The 20,955-nt window shown below is 37.9% G+C and overlaps 1 protein-coding gene and 1 long non-coding RNA gene across 11 annotated transcripts in view; one reads left to right on the forward strand and one right to left on the reverse strand.

Annotated features, from left to right (window-relative positions):
* The window catches only part of LOC111245503 (GRAM domain-containing protein 4-like), a 65,838-nt gene that overhangs the window by 12,184 nt on the left and 32,699 nt on the right, over nt 1–20,955 (reverse strand). For 5 of the 10 annotated variants that reach the window (XR_015321956.1, XM_086981164.1, XM_086981163.1 and 2 more), the window contains 4 exons: nt 17,806–18,124; nt 3,272–3,600; nt 2,823–2,947; nt 873–898 (listed from right to left, as the gene is read on the reverse strand). Coding sequence is in view for 9 of the 10 variants with exons in the window: in XM_086981164.1 (XP_086837290.1) it covers nt 873–898; nt 2,823–2,947; nt 3,272–3,600; nt 17,806–18,124 (799 nt within the window). In the remaining variant the exon portion in view is untranslated. Of the gene's footprint in view, nt 1–872; nt 899–2,822; nt 2,948–3,271; nt 3,601–6,969; nt 7,105–7,220; nt 7,363–8,760; nt 8,904–17,805; nt 18,125–20,440; nt 20,531–20,955 lie in introns of those variants that run through there. The other 5 variants (XM_086981165.1, XM_086981167.1, XM_086981168.1 and 2 more) reach the window with 5 other exon arrangements.
* Nucleotides 538–20,853, forward strand: LOC147757934 (uncharacterized). The gene is made up of 4 exons (XR_015321958.1): nt 538–843; nt 4,862–5,040; nt 5,663–20,334; nt 20,498–20,853. It is a non-coding gene; the product is annotated as an uncharacterized LOC147757934 (long non-coding RNA).

The raw sequence follows: 20,955 nt of genomic DNA on the forward strand, positions 1-20,955 counted from the left end.
GTAGCGAGTCACGTTCCCATAGATAGACCTTGACGATCACTGGCTCGGTACAATAGAGAGGCATGCGCTATCCAAGGTCACAAAGGACACTAAATTATTCGTTCCAGGGCCTTTTAGTGGGCAGACCTGCATATATACATGTATTTACTACAGTACAGTGATGAACAATTGCAGCTATTATGTGCTATACCCTTTTGCTTTATATAAAAAAGAGCATACGTGCCAGCAGGTTTCTAAATGTCGGCTATATAGGTGGAGAATCGTATAAGCCATAATTGAAATCGGTTATTCAAGGCATATTGCCAGATCTGGATTCCAAGTCCTAAGAATTTGACAATACTTTTACTCGTCATTCCTAAAACCAAAGATATAATTTTGAACCGGAATAAAGAAAAATAGGAAAAGACTGGACAGCATATAATCAGGTAAAATTATCAGAAACAGTCGCCTCAATAAGGGGCTGATAATTTCAGTAAAAGCTCTAGTAGTGTGGGCGGAGTATGGCAACGAAATTTAACAGTCGTTCAAAGCTTCGCCGACACGCTTTGCCTATCTGTTTCGGGAATCGCAGACTCATCTAGGGAGGAGTCACTAAACGTGCTGCAAAGTGACATGAGATTAAGACCTATTCGACTGGAAATCCGCGACCAAAGTATGAGTCCTATATCAGTCTTGAATTGGAGACGGTATATCATCGTTACGGTATTGAAACGTGTCATATTAGCAAATAAGCTAATTTACAATTGTACAAAATTGGTGCATATCAATCGAATTGCACTATGGTGATTTTTAACGGCAACATGTTTGAGTTTTAGTGCGTGTGCAGATAGGAAAACACATACGGTAAGATATCATCTGAAGCTATTACTTACCGAAGCGGTTGAGTGCATCCGTTGTACTGTGAACGAAGTAAACAGATATAGTGGTTAGTTGGTGCAGCGTATTGTCGGAAAGGACACGGTTTAGGACAACAGAGTATACAAGGCATAACTTTTTTGTTTGAAGCACCATAAATACTATTTGTGATAGAGCGATGTGGCCAAAGGTTGCTTGCAAGCATTTTTGATCGAAAATTATAATTGCTTATGATCTCCAATTGGAGAAAGATATTCTCTAGGTTCAGACCAGATCCGCAACGCAATGACCGCTCATTTATTTTGGCTTGAAAAGTATCCAGCTTGATTTGCAAAATATTTAGTTTAATTTAAAAAAATATCTGATTTAAAGTGAAGATAGTATACCATATGTACGGTATTATGGCTACATATTTCGATTAGATTAAGCACAATGATAAGAGCTATCTACACGTAATTATCTTGTCTGAGGGATTAAAGGTGCTGGATTTAATTTGTATCCTAACTGAAGCTACCTAAACTATTAATAATTACGTTCAAAGAGCTAAAATTACCAAAGAATTGTTTTAAACGTTGTTTGTTGAGTGACCCAATAATCGTCGATCCCTTCTTGTCGACCAACCATTTCTTTATGAATCTACTTCCGTCAAAAGTATTAACATTTACTGCATTTCTTTTATTTCTTATTATTGAATTTTTTTAGCAGAGCAGTCGAGCCCCACTTACAAAGAGCCTATGAAAATGGAGTTTTGTCGGCCTGCGATAATCCCACACAAGATTTTAGATGAGCATTACAAATTGATAAAATCAGCTTTACTCGCTATACAATAAAATATAAGCCGTAGATCACAATGCTGAACCATGCCTTCTTTTGCCTTCATCATCAAACACAAATATCATTTACAAAATAACAAGCAACTCTCCGTAACTCACCAGCTAATTATCACCTGTGACAGTAAATAACTTTCCATAACATTGTAATTGTAGGTCAGTTAACCCACGCTTATAATTTGTATATTTTACGCATACAGTTACGGATATTCGGTAAAACTACTCGGCTTTTAGTTTTGCTTCAACTCTAAGCTTGTTTATGGCCCTTCGATTCAAGTTCTCATAATTTTCTCTGCATTGCTAAAGATGTATGTGTGGTCTGGTATTATCTCGATGGAAAGCGGCACTGCTTCCCTTTACTAGCTCCAGTCGACTTTTTCAATGGCTTATTGTACCTAAAATAGTTGTTACAATCGTTTTGCCAGGCGGCAGCAACTTATCGAATCTCTTCTGATCCCACCAAACACATAGCATCATCTTCTGGCGTCAGTTTGCGTTTTGTCATAAATTCTATATTACACTTTTTCGCACATTCTTGTCGTATGTGATCATGTATTCTTGTGAACACGCAAAAATTACCCTATTTTTCATTCTAAAAATACAGAAGTCCTACAGTAATGGAATTATGGTGTTAATAGATAAATAGCAAAAAAAATCTGTGAAAGTCGCATATATTTCGTATTGCTTGAAATGGAAACAGATATTAGGCTTAGTCTGGGCTTAGAAACTGTAAATAGTTCTTTGACAACCCCATCTAGACAGATAAAACTACTGACTTTAACATTTTTAGGCGACATTCCGATTTAAACAATAAGCCTATCATTGTCTATGCTACATTTTAAAATAGATTTGTGAATCTCAAATTCCACATAAAGCTGAATATGGTTCGTAAGTTATTACCTGGATAAATGTTTCGAAATTTGCATGCGCTGAACCAAAACCACTTCATTGTATCGAAGTTTTGTCGACTTTCTTGTCTCTCGAAGACTTTTCAGGGCAAATTGTCTCTTACAGCTATGATTCACGGTCTCAGAAATAGGTTGTTCAAAACAGGTAATTCACGACTTTAGTTAACCAATTATAATTTTGCGACCTCTCCTGTAGCTTATTCACAAACAATTCCGTTCGAGAACTTACTTTTTTATAGAAAATTCGTCGACTTCGAATAATGGCTTATCTTCGATCTCGAAGGGTCGCATCTCCGAAAAATCTTCTTTCAACTGGCAGTACCATCTTTTAGCCAGTTTACTTAACTTCCAAAGCTAAAATCGAAAACCAGATCATCGAAGTATCATTAATAAATTACTCTAGTCAAGTGCTATCAAACCGCTGCTAGCGTAACTGCTAGCGTGGTAACTGCTAGCGTTACCTAAATAACTGTATCATATGCATTACATATTTATTACATACGTTCTTTTAGCAAAGGTTCCTGTTATTTTCGCTTGTCGTAAGATGACAACTTAGCGATATTTGTGCCAGGTGCTGCTGATCGCTACTAAAGCAGAATATATAATGTAGAAACGCTGAAGTTCGGCATCTCAATCTATTTCTAAAGGTGTTGGAATTTTTTTCGCCTAGGCACTCACTAATTTCACTTGCTCGCCGCTATGCGGGTCCGCGCTGCTGACATTAGCGGCTGTAATATCTTTCAAATGATTGCCTGTCTTGTCTGCTGTTTTCATTCCAATACCCGTCTCTGTAAAGCTAAAGCTAGAGGATAACATGATGGGTGCTTTGGAAGATGGTACCGAAGCAGTAAATGATGACATGGACGATCGCTTCTTCGAATGATCACTAACAGTGATTTTTGGTACTGCCAAAGACGCCACTGAAGATATCGAATTTGAGTCTCGGCGACGTCGAAGCGACGTGCGCAACAGACTATCTTCATTGCCGAGTTTGCGAATGCTTAACTCTGAAATCAATCAAAGCACCTCACTATTATAAATAAGATATAAGCTTTATTTTTGAAAAATGATAATATTCTAAACACTATTTTCTGTTACGTAGCCCGGTTATATGATCACAAAGAGCGATAATTTAATATAAACAGAGCATTTAATTTTATAATTGGTTTCCTTCTTAATAATTATATAGTCAGATAATATTAGAATTTACATAAACGAACGATATACATTATGAGACGTTGTCTAAAGGAATTCAGGGTAGCAGTTTATAGTCTAAGACTGTATTGCCTAAAAATAAAAAGGATCAACAGAGGGGCATCGCACATAGACCACAACAATTAGCGTTTGTCAGCAACGCTTATAACAGCCCTGTGAAGCAATATAAGCACTATTAGGTATAGTCTACCTATCTCTAGAATGTCTACATGTATTGGAAACGCACATGTAAATTTCAGGAGTTAAGCGAGTACCAAATAAACTAGGAGCTGCTTCCGTTCACAAAAGACATCTCAATATTATTTAAATATTATTGATAACTTAGAAGTACAAATATGGTACATTGTTGCTTTTCTTTCATTCAAGCATGGTTATGGTGCTGATTCATATGAGCTGTCGCGTTTGATATAATAGTAGAAGATGCCTTGTAGCAAGATGTCAAAAAAGAACCTCTGAAGGTCATGTTAAGTACATCTATGAAGAATATGACCACAGTGAAAAAGGAGAATATATACATTAGTATGTATTCCCTCTTGCTGTTGCTACATAAGGACGAAATGCAGATTGAGTATACATTCATTCTGTGACTAGTGCGTCATCATTGCAACGGGAAATGAGCGAAAGCGACTTCTCAGGAGAATGTGCTAAGTGGTCGACCAAGCTGCAAGGCTACAGTCTTTTGTGGAGCCTTTGACAGCGAATGTGAAAGGCGCCAAAACTGCTTTTTCTTCTGTTTTTCAAACTTTTTTCTTTTAGTGTTGGAGGTATGAACGATCGAATAGAGTTTTAGAGACAGCATACGGTGTCTATTACTGATCGTATAAAAATATGTTTGGAGTTGTTTATGGATTTTTCTTTTAGGTCTAGCTCAGTCCCGGTTCGAATCCACTGCGGGCAGCAAGGCGATACAGGGATAAGCTCAATGTTGCCCCCTTCTAGCGGTTTTCACAAACGGCCCCACCTTAGACAGGAGTATATGCGTGAGTTTGAAGGCTGTTCACTTCCACTCGGAAGAAGCAGTCTCTAATGGAGTGTGCCGTATCTCTATTTCAGTTCCAGGCGTTGCTGGGGTGCATCAAAGAATCATACGTAGCCGTACCGTTGCCGCCTGATTTACGGTTCTCGCGATCCTTGCACGCGACTACCGGGTGAATCGGAATGTATCTAAGGTCGAGCTGTCAGCAGAGTCTGCCTACTTGGTGTGTGCTGTAGTGCGCAGGGTCAATTTATAGGTAAGTGTGCCAGTCGAAGAACAGCCAGTCGAAGAAAAGCCGGTCCCGTGCATGGATAGAAAAGGATGATAAAAAGGAATCCTTTGGATGCGCCAAAAGAAAATAATTTCTTTGGCTGCTTTTTTTGTATGAGTCACTAGTTTTATATATTGCGCAAATTGCATAAATGAATAAGATTGAATTCCCTTCGTCACATCCCATCTTCTTCTTTAACACGTTTTAAAATCTAAGTTGTTTAAGTCGTGCTTAAAGTAGGAGAATATATTTATATCTAAAACGAATTGTCGAATACTGCGGCTAGTTAGATTTACTCTAAAAATAAAAAATTCTGAACTCACGTCGATTCAGCTAGAACTTAGGTTACGGCCGTCGTTTTTCAGTAATTGAATTTCATTCTTCAGATTGAAAAGTATTACACGTCGGTCTTTTTAGTCTCGCAATACTTTCGGGTGCATATATATGCGTATATCCCTACATCATTATATAAACAACCATTTACTAAAATTGCTTTCTTGCAATTTTATGTTAGTTCTTCAATTGCATTTAGCATTGTTACGGTTCATTAGCCTTCCTCAGAACATACTGTTACCTACACTGAACTCTTTATTTCAATGTATTTCAGTTCTTCGAATTTTTCCACTCAAGCTAACTTGCGCAAAACCCGGACTATGCTGAGTTTTGCTACTGACCTTGAAGGTTTGATTCTTCAATTCCCTGTCGAAGGACAACAATGGTAAGACAACTAAGAAGTCTGTATAACGGTAGACAGGCTTACTACAGACAACCCGTCTTACTGGCAATTTTTTTTCTTTACCTGTTGCCCTCATAGTAAGCAGACAATATTATAATTCGGGAAGCTTAATAAATGGTTAGAAAATTATTAGAAGTATCGGTGAAACAGATTACTCCAAGAGATCAGACCTGTTTTGATAAAAGAAGTGGCCACCATGGAGTGCTGCCTAGATCTTATTGTAAGCATGTGACTTCACCTAGCTGACAATTTCTTCATTCACTATATGAGCGTGTTCGTGGAAAACACTCGTAGTAAGCAAACAAACGTTCGTAGAGCAGTAAGGGTGATGAATTATGTGTATACGTAAATAAATGGCTCCTGTTACGTTGTCTCTATACGTGAAACATGCTTGCACTAAATAGTATATAACTTCAAAGTGCAAGGGTTGTACTTTAGGAATGCAAGATCATCCGGCACTAATCCAAAATCGTCGAACACAGATAAATGTCTGCCACAATGTAATATTTGTTTCGCATGATTATAGTGTATTTCTCTTCACTAAATCCTTGCCACAAAAATTGCTAGAACGACGTTCTAGCAATTTTTGATAACTCCATCGTCACTTGGCTATTTCATTAACATAGCCACACCGCTAATTTAAGTAACAGAAAATAACTTTCTATTCAAATGTCTCTGAAAATTATATTTTCTTATTTTCTTGTTTTTCGTTTAGGAAGTTAATCGTTACATCCACATATAAAGTATGTAAACATATATTACCAGTTAGCAAGCATTAATTGAGCTGATGTCAGTCGTAACTGATATTGCTTTTCGATACGGGTTGGAATGAATTCATAAACGAAAAATTTTCTTAGTAAAATCTATTTGCCTGTTTGTATCTCGTTCGAATAGAAACGTAATATATAACGTATATATATATATATATATATATATATATAGAGCTATAAAAATCGTGCCCTCGCAGATGCAGTGGTGCTTTTATAAGTGCAAGAATAGAAAACTTTGGTACACATACTTCTATTTCCATTTCACCGTACCACGTACTCCAACGACACTTGTAAGTACTTGACATTTATGCAAATCTAAAGTAAACGAAATTTCAGCTTATAACTCGCTTACATTGGCTAATACAGTAGACGTTATATTTACATAAAGTATGCGGCGTGTTTACTTACGCGCTTGATAAGTATGCAGATGAATATTGCACTGCATAGCAATGGCTAGCGTATAGACAGTATAGGACTCTGTCGATGCTCGGCAGGCGGGCTCACTAAAGATCACAAACAGGCGCTTGATTAGTACGTCCGACGAATCTCCGTAATCGAATCTAAACGGCACAGTAGTGTAAATTTCTTTCCATATGCCTGCTTTTAAGTGTGACAGCTATCTGTGGCCAGCAAAATTTTGTATATAATCATGCTCATACCCTGCCGGGGTCATCTTTGTGGCAGCGGTTGTTTCTTAAAACGGTTGGTCGTAGATCGGTAATTAAAACTTCGGGTGCAACTTTCATATTGTTAACAATCTAGCGTTGCGCTTCACAACAGCTTCAATTACAACGTAGCCTGAACACAACTACACTATTCCATAATATGCCTTGGTTTTGCGCAGGATCGCATTACAGAGTGAGTGATTTGTGACTCAGCTAAGGCAACACCGACATGGGAATGGAAACAAGTGAAAAGCCAACAATTATTTATGCTCTCTCTTGTCGCCGCCGAGTGGTTTCCGCCGAATGCAACGGCTTTGCTGCCATAGTGGAATGGTTCTATTCAAGGTTATACCTGAGTAGCGCCTGAAAACGGCAAGTTCGTTTGAGCAAAATAAGTAATATTTCGTATTGACTAAGCCACCTCCAGAAAATAGAGCTTATTAGTTGCTGATACGCCACGGGGATAGGACAGAGTCGACACGTAACAGATGTTAGGAAACAATGGAATCAGACAAATTTCTACCATAACATAGTCTGTCGAACCCCAAATAGCTTAAAAATGAATATGCATATTTGATTTATAAAAAGAACATTTAGATTTAGGAACATAGCGGCAATGTAAAAGGAAAAAAGCTTATTTATTTATTTTATTCATACAGAGAATATCGAGTGATCTGTACTGTCGGTATTCTGTGTAAATATATATATACAGTATCACTCGGCATAAAGACTGTTAAATCTACTCGACAAGGTTGTTTAGCAATAACTGGTATTTGGTAAATTCTACGTAATTAGCTGCACCTTTAACTATGCTGCCTTTGACGCTGAACGTTTGTGTAATAACTGTATGTTAATTGGCAATTTCGAGATGTTTGTGTGTATTAATGTGATATTACGAAACAGTAAAGTCTAATATTTAATATATCTACTCTGAAAATGTGCATGACATATTTTGCCGTTGAAATAAATACTTGACAATAAATAAACAATTTGGTTAGTTTAATGCAAAACAATCCCCCCAATACAAATCTATTTTAACTTATTTATCACTCACTGTTATCGCATTAGATATTTAAAACTTTAAATATCTAATGCGATAATATCACCAAGCCAAGTTCTGCTTTATTAATACCTGCTAACCAACATGTCACAAAAATAATGTACTGAACTTGTTGATTTCACTCAACTTGAGCAACGGGATCATTACTTGACAAAGAACATGTTTGCCATGTAAGTGGAAAGAAAACTTTCTTTCATTTGTTCACTAGTTGTAATAAAAAGAACCCCTGTTGTCACTTTGCTTTTTGACGACGTTTTCGGGCTCAAAATAGCTAAAAGTAAAATCGTAAAGAATAACTTCGTCCAGTCCTACAGGTATTATTCTGGACGGTCATATCTGAGGAATCATAAAAACGAAGCAAATAAAGAAACAGATACTTTAAAAATAGGGCATAATAAAACCGCAATACCGAGAGTTTACTGCGTTAAAATCTACCGACCGTCAATTCTCAGATAGTAATAATTAGCCCCTTACATACGGGAGGTCGCACGTGCGCACCACCGAAGCCACCAACATAGACCTCCACATTGGTGCGACTTTATATGACAGGAAAAATTGCCAAACTCCGTCTGAAAACTGAAACAGAAATTGAAAAACGCCATTCGACGTACCCGCCGCTAACTAACCCGCAGACTAACGCACGGAGTAGTAGTGCTTGTCTTCTCTGCTTATAAAGCGCGCGAAAGCTACATAGCAGTATTCGAAATAAGTTGCAACTAGCGTAGTATTTGGGACATAAATAATAAAGAAATGATTGAACGCACTTAAGTTTGTCTTGGCGTGTGTGTTTTATCCGCTTACAAATTTGAAAAAAATCGCAATTCAGTAGAATATAAAATGCAGGCTTTATTCCTTACCGGCCAAATATAGGTGGAATCCCAAAGAAAATGTACCAAAATAGTTACTTCGCTTATATCTATAGAGAAAAAACGACAATCATACCAATTCGGCATTATGCATAATATCAACTGCAAATGCCTCTTGAATCAACGTTAGCTCAGCGGACGCAAGCTTTTCTAGTTTTAAACCCTCAAGGCCCCCATGCAGCTAACTTAAAATGTGGTGGGACGTTCGTAGAGAGGTGGAGGATGCTTTTCAGATTTAACTGAATTCAATGGTACTCGGTGACATCTTATACACTTCGAAGCAGCTGTGCCACTCACTTCGTCATCGGAGAACAAAAATAATAAATTCCCAAAATGGAATCGCCTTGATTTCTAACCAATAAACTTTATCTATAGTCTACATTAATTATAACATATTGCTAAGATTTGAAACATGGAAAAACTGTAACGCGTGGCAGGCATATAGATTTGTCACAGCCCATGTCATATATTATAGATATAGATAGAAATATATGACAGATGATGTGAACAACAATTCAAATGGAGTGGACATGAAGAGAATTGCGATGTATAAGAATAACCTTTACAAGAGCTGGATACCTGTGTTAAAGAAAAAGCTGCACTGCAAAAGTTCACCGCGCGTGACTCCATGGTCCAAGTTCTAGCTGTCGGCTTCGAAGTGGCCTCCACCTTAATAATGCAGTGTAGGTATGCCACGGTTTTCCCTATTATTTCCCTGGTTGCGGCTGACCAGCTCCGCACGTGGTAGTTTCTGACGCGTTTCTAGTAACGCGGAATCCTTTTCCTTAATGTGCGTAGAGCAAAGATTCACATCATAATTAAATGCTCCTGTTTAAAAGGCCTAAGTGGAAATGCCACAAAAGTAAAAATGGAGCCAATCTCCCTGCAGTCTTCTATCATTTATCTATTTCCACTTAATCATGTATTTATTCATCCAGCTATAAGCTAAAAATTCGGTGGTCTCATATGCCGAAACAAAGTAGTTCTGAGGGAAATTATTGGTTAGATTAGATAGAGACGGTTAGTTTGTTAGTTCATATTAGTCCATAGCGGTTCAGGACAATCAGGCAGTCTTTTGAAACCGCTACGGACGAAATATAAAAGGACATTACTATATTAGCCGCTTATATATTGTCTTTAATGAAACTTGGACTCATCACAATACTTTTGGAAGCCATTGGTGCCAAATTGCTTTCAAAGAAGGCAAATAACCTAAAGCTGGTCAAAAGAGATTCCCCTTTACCGAAAAGGTCATCGAGACTGGCTCTAGAATACGAATTATAAATGCCTACCGAGAGCTCATAACACCAAGCAGATTGAGCAGTCGTTAACGCCAAATGGTCTCAAGTAGCCAAAAAAACATACTGTTCACTTCGGCAGTGTGCAATCTTAGACCTCTCTCGGCTGTGATGGCTAAAAACAGTGAAAGAAAATTCGTATTGCCTAATCTAATTAACAAATCAACCTGTATAACGTGTGCACTTGCTTCGTAAAATAGTTGAAAAGCGTCTAACGTTGAATAGAGACTATATTAGAAGAAGTTGAATAAATATATGATCTTAAATAACATTATTATTAGCATCACTCATATCATTTGTTTGCGTTTAGGAGTCTTAACTCTGACTAGTTTTATTCTAAGTAAATATTGAGCAACGTATTGCAACACGATACAACGCATCAACCGGAGTGGCTTGATTATTGCTCTGTATGTTTGCTAGTAGCTTTTTTTAATACATAATTGACTGTTCCTACTATCTGGCTCATGAGCTCCAATAACTGTATAGTAATGGAAAGGGTCGTTTTATTACTGAGGGAAATATATGGTACAATTGCGGTGGCCTGGCGTATGTACATGGCAAGCCAGGTACCAAACGAGAGAACGACTGTCACCTCCAGTATCTGAATTGAAAACTCGCTTTGCAGACTGTTTTTCTCGAATTGTGAAACGTCCGTAAGTTAACCATTTTCAGAAATTGAGTATAGATACTACGTTACAGCTAAGCAGGTTAAAAAGAATGTTTGGCCTTGGGAAATGTCTTTCCGTCAATAAACATGCCCTACAGCTCTATCTGATGTCGAAGTAGCATTATGCGTCGAAGCAGTAATGCATTTGTAATGATGAGGCGTCTGTATGGGGGCTTGAAATGTCCATTTAAGTGAACTAAGAAGTCCTATGTTTGTGAGTACTTAAATTTTTCTAACACTTGAAACACCGTGAGGATCACGTTGCTAGTCCAGGAGACGGCTTTAGATTTAGTCATAATATGATTTCGGAATTTCAGTTGCTTAACGAACTTCAAGTTTTTGTAGAACTATTCCGCTAATAGCCTAATAATACAAGTTGTATACCGTGCTATCAGGAGCGGTTTGAAGAGCAGTTCAGGACTGGGGTTTTCATTTATTTGACACTCATAAAAATAAAATCAAGTTAATTCCGTTCTAAATGTTCAGTATGTTTTTGCAATTGCGGGGCCTCCTGTATATTTTGATATCATTAACGTATATCTTGAATGTAACGTGTGGCTGTTGAAAGTGCACGCCTGGGTTTTGCGTGAAAATTGCATAAAAGACGGAGCTTAAACACGAATCATAAGGAACCTCAGAGGCACTCATGCCTTCATCCGACTCAAACGTAATGGTCTTGATCATGAAGGTCCGACAGGCACAAGGCAATTATCCTTAAGCCGGTCTCTAAGATGTCGTTTCCTCAAAAAAACAAAATAGTCTGCTTTGTCAAGCGTATTATACTACTGCTCGTCTGAACCGGTTCAATCATCAAGCTGTGCGATATATTTTCGACAAAATCTTTAAAAATGGGTAAGAAGATTTGTTTATGCGCATAAAACGCCGAGACCCAGCATTATGTCAGCGTCTCCTTCAAGTCTAATTGGGATTGCCTTGTACTGAGCTGCTTATTGGTGCTATTGAGAGGTCCGCTGCAAATACGTAAGGCGCCGAGCATCGTACAGTACTTGGTGGAGTGGTGTAGGCCTGTCGTCATACACACGCCGGCGTCTCTCATGAACTGCTGCGTGAGAACAAGATAGTAGCTTGACTTGCTCTATTAGTATGTGTATTTCGCCTACTAGTTTGTTATTCAACTATGAAGTCCGCGCGTTGCTACAGGTAGACGCCATAACAACGCTTGTATCGTGTTAGCTAAATTTTCCAGTTCAGTCACAATCCCCATTTTGTGATAGAAGGTTGCAGTCGATACAGTGAGATGTGTTAAATGATTTCCATTAATGCAAGTCAAGCAAAACGGACCAAAATGATAATGCGGAAACGTTTCGGAAGCTTGAGAAAAGCCCGTTTAGTTATGGACGCATATGGCGAACGACACAGGTCACTCTTAAGCTGGTCTTGTGGTTTTGCTTGTTTGATAAAAAATCGCAAAAGTGTTCAACTAAACTATCACGCTTCAACCACGGCTTAATCATAGTCATTTGTGTTAGTTATGAAATTTATTATTAGAAATTTTAATAGTTGTTTAGAAGTTATGTTGTGTATTTGGATCAATGACACAACCTCAAAGATATGAATTTAATTATTGAATTTTAGCTTGTTAGTTAGCAACGAGCGTTGCTTGTTGAATGAATGCAGTATTAGAGAAAATGTCTCTGTGATGATGCAGTGGTAATGTGTTACTTACTGCCAGTAATAATATACAGATTACATGAGCACGATAAGTTTAACACCGTCATTATGACATAGTTTTTAGGCTGTCAATAATGTGTTAGTTCACTTTGTTGTCGTATCGTTTGGCGTGATCAAGGCCTGGCTTAATTAGTATGCGCCTATTTGTTCGGCATGCTCTCCATGCAAGCTCTTTAAACTTGCTACCCAAGAGTCTGCAGCAGAAGTATAGCAAGCATACTCACGTCACCGAGTATGAGACCTGCATGGTCGAATAATGCGCCTAGACAAAATTACGTTACATTACATACAATGTCGTTTATGCCCCATTTTGTATAGCTTTACTATGTCACAAGACCGTTGATTTCTCTTCAGGTGACTGTACGAGTTTTGTTAATGGCCCATTGCACCAAAAAAGTTGATTGTAGGAAAAACCTGTAACAATAATGGATGTCATAGGTTGACGTAAGACGAATTAATCATTTGGTGATAGCATAGGCATAAAAGATTTATCCAAATTAAGTCAATCTCCATCCAGATAATGCCAGTCTCATGTAGCAAATAAAAGTCTTTCAAAAACATTAAAAGGTTTTTAGCACTAGATTGTCAATTGCGTATCGGTGATGCAGGTCAATCACGGACTCGGCCACGCTAAATGTCCTAGTTGAATTTATTTATCTAAAATTGTATATAGACAATCTTTTTCTTTTTTTTTTTTTGTATAATCCGATTGCTGACGTTTCATGAGTATCGAAAGTTACTTGCTAGGAGCTGAATTACTTTATGTTTGAAGGAGCGCGATAACCTTCGCAAATGCAGTAACAGTTATCTGCGAACCTTGTGAATTACAAGCGTCAGTTGACTCGCTATAGTAGAACGAATAGAGCACTCTACCTGCAGTGAGACTCTGTAAAATGTTACATGTCAAATAAGTATAAATGCGGATAAGCGCGGCATTAAATGCTCAACGTTTTTAATGTTAATTGTACTCTGTTAGTTTTACACAAATGCATTCAAAATGTAAATAAGTATCGCGTGAAAGTTACCAACGTAAATTTAAGCCTCGTTTAATTTAGTTTTTATAAAGCATGCAGGCGAAGCCAAAGTCTTAGAGTGTACTCTTAAAATTGAAAAAGCTGTATAAGTTTGTTAATAACATTATTTATGTAACAGCCAACAGCTCTCAGCAAAATTAGACTGGCGATTCTGCAAATTTCTATATTTATAATGAGGAATTGCGGTGAACACTTAATAATATCGAACATAATAATAATAATAATAACATTTTTCATGATTTCGCGTAATTTTACGTCGTTTGACTTTAACATCTACGGATAGAAATTATTTATAGAGAGATAATGTAAATAAAACTACAACAAAGTATCTTAATGTGATACGTACTGCGCTGATTTCACAAGGCTTATGTAATCGGCAGCATCGATCTTACTCGAAACAAAACGCTAAATTGTTGTCCTAATGGACGTGCAATGAAAGTATATGTCTCTTAGGACGTAAATGTCCTAAGAGACATATACTACTCTTGTTGACAAGAAAAACCTGTAATAGCATCTATATAGCTATGAAGCGTCTTAACGTCGCTGTCGGTTTAAAGAAACCTTAAAAAATATAAGAATTGATGACATTATTATTAGCCGAACGTGCCAAACACGTTTAGCTAGTTACAGAGAAAGAACGCTCCTGCATTACTTTCAGTTACAACAAATCCTTCTTTATCCTAGTGAATGGCATTGTTCCTGTTACCGTTAGTCAACGTTAATAATAGACATTTGAAGTAATGTATTCGCAGACAAAATATAATAATGATGCGAAGCCTTCTAATAATATAATGTATTTAACTATCAAATCTGTTAGCTTAGCAAGTATTCACCATGGCAAGCGGCGTTTCACTCTAACTCAGATATTAATAGCAAACCACTGAAGAACAATTAACCAGACTCATATACTGCCTTCACGTTACCGGTTGTTTCTGTGAACGCCTCTTAAAGCAACTAAACATCTTTTTAATGCTGAGGATTAAGAGGATACTAAAGGAGGCTTGCAGACGGGCTGCAGGGATATGTCTTTAGCGCCGGTGGCCCGCCGCAGTGAGATTCGACAGTGCAGTCTGCCGACCTAGACGCAACAGCCCGGAACATCTGTGAGTTTTGTAGGGGACGCACCGGCAGATCATCGCCGCTCCAGATTTTCAAAAAGGAATCCTTGTCGTCGAAATCGATTCAATAACATGCTAGCAACCACTATGGAAGTGCCGCAGCTCCCGCTATCACCGACGACGAATGACTTTCTGAACCAGGTCCTGATCGCAGCTTCGAATTTCGCAGTCGATCGCCAGCACATTCTCAGAGTAGAGGTGACGCTAAAGATTATCTAGTGAAACTATGGGGTGCCTTTGTCTTAGCGCAACTCGTATCGGAAGCCTGAGATACAGTCAATATTTTCGTATTGACAAAAGCGTGGGCAACTGGCCCATTTGTATTACCGGAATTTTATGTTATCCATTAATTTGCACAGAGAGATGCAAGCAATATCTGCGTGAGCAGGTGTCAACAAGTGCATTCTGACTCTGATAGAGAAGTTTGTCGACGGCATACAAGCTATAGCAGACAATACTTCTCGCGCCACCATTATCGTGGCAAGAAGTTTCAACGTGCGCCTAGACCAGCCAACCTTGAGCAGGGTCCTAATCCTATGGGAATGATCCTAATGGAGAATCGTTGCTGGAAAATCAACCCTAATACGGCGCCAATATTTATCGATCCTGCAGAAAGTTCTGTCGTAGACGTCTTTCCATCGAACAGAGTAGAGATAAAATCAAATACATAGGAGAGAATAATTTCTTCAGTAAAAAAGACAGTTCCTTTCTGTCAGATTAAACCTTCGCTTCGGATTAGATCTCTGCTTCAGGACCTGAAGGAATAAACCTTTATTGCGTAAGTCGGACTCGAAGAGACGCCTCGGGTCAGCTGACGTTAAAGTTTACTCGCATAATTTCGTGGACGGCTTTGTTCAGCAAATGTCTTCGTTCCGAACTGGTTCTTCTTCCGTAGCAGAATGCAATGCTTCTCGTTATTTCAAAAAGCAAAAGCGACTCAAGCCAACCGATTCCGTGGCGCGGGATCGCGAAGAAAAACGCCTACTATGAGTTTTCTTTATCTGCTAGTAAGGAGACTAAACGTGTTCTTGGAGACTGTGAAAGCGATACTCAAAAAGCAATTCAAATATCAAACGAATTTCAAGTATCCCTCGGCAGTATATTTACGCAATGTTTATAATCTTTGAAACTGTCTTCGACTCCGGCCCTATCAATTAAGTTCTAAACATCCTCGTTGATGTCGGAGTTTTTATGGAAGCGCTTAACCCAATAACACAGACAATCCAAGAGAAAAGGGTAACATTCGATGATGCTGTTTTAGAGCCGCTAGTGTTTTTCCGGACTACAAGTATGGGCCGAGGTAACAACCTAAGCCCCTTCCTCTTTTAGGTCTTTTCAAGGGGATTCCTGACAAGATACGTGGTCCGAGAAGTAAATACCTTCTGTGCAAACGATTCAGTTACTTACAGAAGCAGTAGCATTCACATGCAGGAGGTCTTGGCCAGGTTCTTAGAATTGGGACCGACTATTAAGCAAATTAGAACCGTGACAATGAAATTTAGACAGAGTTGAGGCGCGTGAAACGCTATATCCTTATGGCCGATGGTACAAAACGGCTTTGAGAATTTCGTTCTCAATACTTAACTTTCAAAGATTACCCTCTTAAGTGGTTTGCGACTTTTCATCTCCAAAGTTGCTCCTGTTGCCACATACGGGATGAGCTTAATCTGTCAGACAAGCAATAGTTTTTGCAGTTAAGGAAACTGTAGACAGATATAGAAAACAAGCAGACATACGGAATAAAAATTTAAAAAAAAATTATCAAGACTATATCGAGTCTATATCGAGAGCAAAAACAAAAAGTGTGTATGGCTGACGATCAATGTAGATATATGCCAACTCTGCCGGATCAGATGACTCCATTAACTTAGACACGCTGAGCCCAATGATTTTCGACTACGGCGGTCTTTTGTTCGTATAAAAGGCTCGATCCTTCCTCCTTAACCATGATGTACTAAACAGTTTCGTTTAGGGCCGTAATGTTAGTTACCAACTGATATCGCAGTACATGATAAAAATTTTAATTTGACCGTTAATCGAACTCTATATGTCAAAATTATTGTTTGATTATTGATTTTCTTATGCACATATATATACATGTAGCCAATTATACCCGTATTCATAATCCTTAGTTGTAAACTTACTATGTTTCAGTTCGCACCGCTATCGCAAAAACTACAATACCGAGGTTTGTTACAAACAGCTTAAAATAAAGCTTAGATCCACCAGTAGTTCCATTAGCTATTTCCATAGTTCCATAGTTAATTAACTGGATTACTTATTTTGGTTGGTTTTCTTGCTCTCAATCAAAATGGACTTCTTTGCAACTTTGCACGAAAACCATTCAAATAATCGGTTTATTATTTTTACCATTGACTACCCACTATTATTACTTGGAAGATTGTACAATGAACTACATAGGAAATCACATGTTACTTAATTCACTAGGTCCTTGATCTAAAACTGCGCCTGGTATTGCTTCCTTCTCGATGAAATTAAGTGCTGTTAGTCAACTGACCTGTCGTAGTACTAAATGTATTTTGTTCAAACAAAATAAACCCAGTCAAATATTTATAATAAATATAGCCCGAAGACAGGCTTGCATTTGCCTTTGACAGCTTCTACCAAGGAACTGAAAACATTTCAGGATTTCGACAGTAAACCATTAACATAATTTACTGTAATTCAGATAAATAATACAGAATATTATTCTTGCAATAAAATTGTCGTACACTTACACGGCTATGCAGAAGCTTATTAAATCCGTCCAAATAAAGAACAGCTATCCGTTTCCATATTCACCTTTGCTATTTGTTTTCATTGTGTGATAGTGTTCAGACTAACCGGAAGAGTTCTTGTTACAGTCTTCAAGAGGGGTGGGTGACGGGGCGAGCTCATCGTCCGCTAGAAGACATTCCATTGAGCCTATGTCGACGCCTAACTCAGGTAGTCGCACTCCAAAACCCCCTCTGAATTCGTTGTCCTCAATGTCTCTGTCGGCTGCCGTGCTGATGAGGTCGACCATATCCGAAGATGAGTCGTTTAAACTTTTATAAGTTAGCAGTTGCTGTTGCTGTGCTTGCTCTTCGCGCTCTTGCCGCTCCAGCTCTTGTCGGAGATCAGGGCAAGATACATTGCGCCCAATCAGAAGAGGTATAGCCAACTGCAATAAAGAGGAGAGGCCGTACATTAACGTTTAAGGTAGTTTAGATACTGTCGGTTCTTAGAATATTTGTCACATTCGTGGCCTAAATCGCCTTAACCGAAGTACATTGAATTCAATACGCTGAGTTAATCATGAGACGCATACTTCTATTTGCTAACGCTGAAATCTTCTTGTTTCCTTATTTATTTCGAAACTCGCTAGCTAAAGCTGAGCAACCTTATTCAAGAAGAAGAACGAGGGAGAGCAAAAGCCTCGTCCATGATCGTGCGCGCCGCTATACCTCAGCTAAATGTAAATAGGGGTCGTGCCACATCGGAAATAAGGGTTCTGGAGGACTGCAGCTAAATTAGCTGCAACTTAAGTTTCATTTTGAAGCAAGGGGAGTGTTTGTCTCTTAAAAAAACACTTCACAAATTTCACTTTTCTGCTTGGACTGACCTATCTGCGTTTTAGGTTCGCATATAACTGTGGTATACTATACTAAAAAAACTAATATTAATAATAAGCTTCAGAAATTAATTTGCAGATAAAAGACCAGATAGATCTGTGTAGTGCCTGTAGCATTATAATTTTTCTTTCCTTTTTTTCCTTTTACAACTGCCAAGCCCAATTGAACGTCAAAATCTTTCCTAAATATGTTGGTTTTATTTGCCATAAGTCAAGAAACAAGTAAAATATGCACTACAAATAAATCTTAGATTAATATCAAGAATTCCGTAAGAGATTATATTAGATGTTTTTAGAATATGTGCGAAAAGTCACGATTTTTAGTTTTAAGGAACGAGCAGTAACACGAGTGAGGGAACCTACTATTTAGCTTAACAACAATAATATTACAACAAAGGGCAGTGCAAAGCTTTAAAATGACTAGGCTTATCGTCAAATTTGATTTTCTATGCATGTTGTTGCTAGAGCTGTCAAATACGTGCCTTGCAGTTAGTGTTCGTAGCACAAAGTAGTACCGCTTAAAGAAGACACAATACAATTGGAACGTGTAGCTTTAGAATCAGTTTTATTATTACTAGCACACAGGTTAAGCTAAAGAAATAAATCCACAGCAAGCCATTTTTAACCCTAGTACTTGTCACGCTTACAGAACTATCAGGCTTCACCGTGCCTTTATTACTCCCGTATCTTTATTTGCTACCTTTGCGAATAAATATATGAGAAGGAAACGCATCAGTTACTGCCAACCCACTCTCTTGCGCGGTGACTTTTTAGATCTATATTGTGAAAGTAAAATTTTCTGTGGAATAATGCATTACAAAACTTTAGTAATTAGTAGCTCATTGTTATTGTTTTGCTCGGGTTTTCATCATACATTATTCTTAGCGTAGACTGATATTCTAAGAACAATAGCAATTTAGGAGAATGAAAGAATCCTGTCACCTATGTAGCTACCTAAAATGTTACAACTTATTATTGCATGAGAAGGAGTATCGACAGACGCGATTCAAAAGGTCACATGGCAATAATTCAATGATGTTTGTGCATAATCGATTATACCTATTCTTTTTTTTTCTATGTATCACGTATTGAATACATAACCACAAAAAAATTACAATACAACCAGATGAATGTATTGGCTTTCTTTTAGATTAAGTATCATTATTATCATACATATACACATACAAATATTGGCTCCTTTCGTTCACTTTGGGTTTACCCACCAAATGATGAATTTTGTTCTAAAAAGTGGTTCAGCAAACGTGCTTCAGTGTTCGGTACCTAATTGCTCGAACAGAATCGTTACCATCTGATCAGGCATTTTTATGCTGGAAGATGTTGTTATTAAAAACAGTAAAAGTTAAAATTTCTTCGAGATACGTTATGAATATTGGAATTTAAAATAAGATTAAAAAAGCTCCTTTTGAAGGCTGCCTGTTTCTTTTTACCTAGTTACTAAAAGTGTATAACAAATAGATGTATGTGGTTAAATCAAAGAAGGCTTCCACGAAATAACGGCTCTAACTACGCAACAGACAATAGAAGTAGAGTACCCACCGAGTTTAGCCTGTTTCACAAATCTAGCGCCTGGTATAGAGAGACCAATTATAATCGCTTCAACCTACGTGCCCTCTAATGATTTAGCTAAATGTCATCCATCTAAACTTTACATCGAAATCTAACTACGCAGTGCACAGCTTTGGCGTCATCCTGAGATTATAGATAACAGCTGTCGGTGCTAAAGACAGGCGAAGCCACAGGTATGAATTTGCATTCAGTACAGGCCTCTATTTATAAAATTCGAAAAAAAAATTGTTCTAAAGTATAATAATAATAATCGTCTGCCTCCAACAAAATGCAACTTACATTGTTACAAAATGCAAGTGCCCGGTTGCCATAAATAGTGCGTTGTCTTATTTTCAGGTTACATTCATACGACATATCATCAGGAACAGCCGCTGCAATACGCAAGCAGCAATGCCATGCTACCCGTATATCGATCGATTTTTTTCAAACAAGATCTTATTCCATTTTCAACACATTGTGAAGAAGATTATCGATTTCAGTATATTATATTGAAGCTAAATCTAAAAAGAAACAGAAAATTTGCTTTTGTCAGAAAATTCACATACTCGCTCTTGTGGTCCAACACTATAACATGCCACGAGGATGGTCGACACACTGTCGTACAAACGTAGCAAATAATGTCGTCTACACGAAAGCGAAGACCAGAATAAACGTATTGCTCTTCGGCAAAAGATATTACTTTGTAGAAAACATACGGTAATACTTTTGAAGTTCGTACAGCTCGATTTAGGTAAAACTTGTTGCTATAGTTGAGACAATAGGGAAACGCTCTTTACTTTGCTGTCATTTTGGTA

This window comes from Varroa destructor, unplaced genomic scaffold, assembly GCF_002443255.2.
Source record: "Varroa destructor unplaced genomic scaffold, Vdes_3.0 BEIS01000002.1, whole genome shotgun sequence".
Taxonomy (NCBI): Eukaryota; Metazoa; Arthropoda; class Arachnida; order Mesostigmata; family Varroidae; genus Varroa; species Varroa destructor.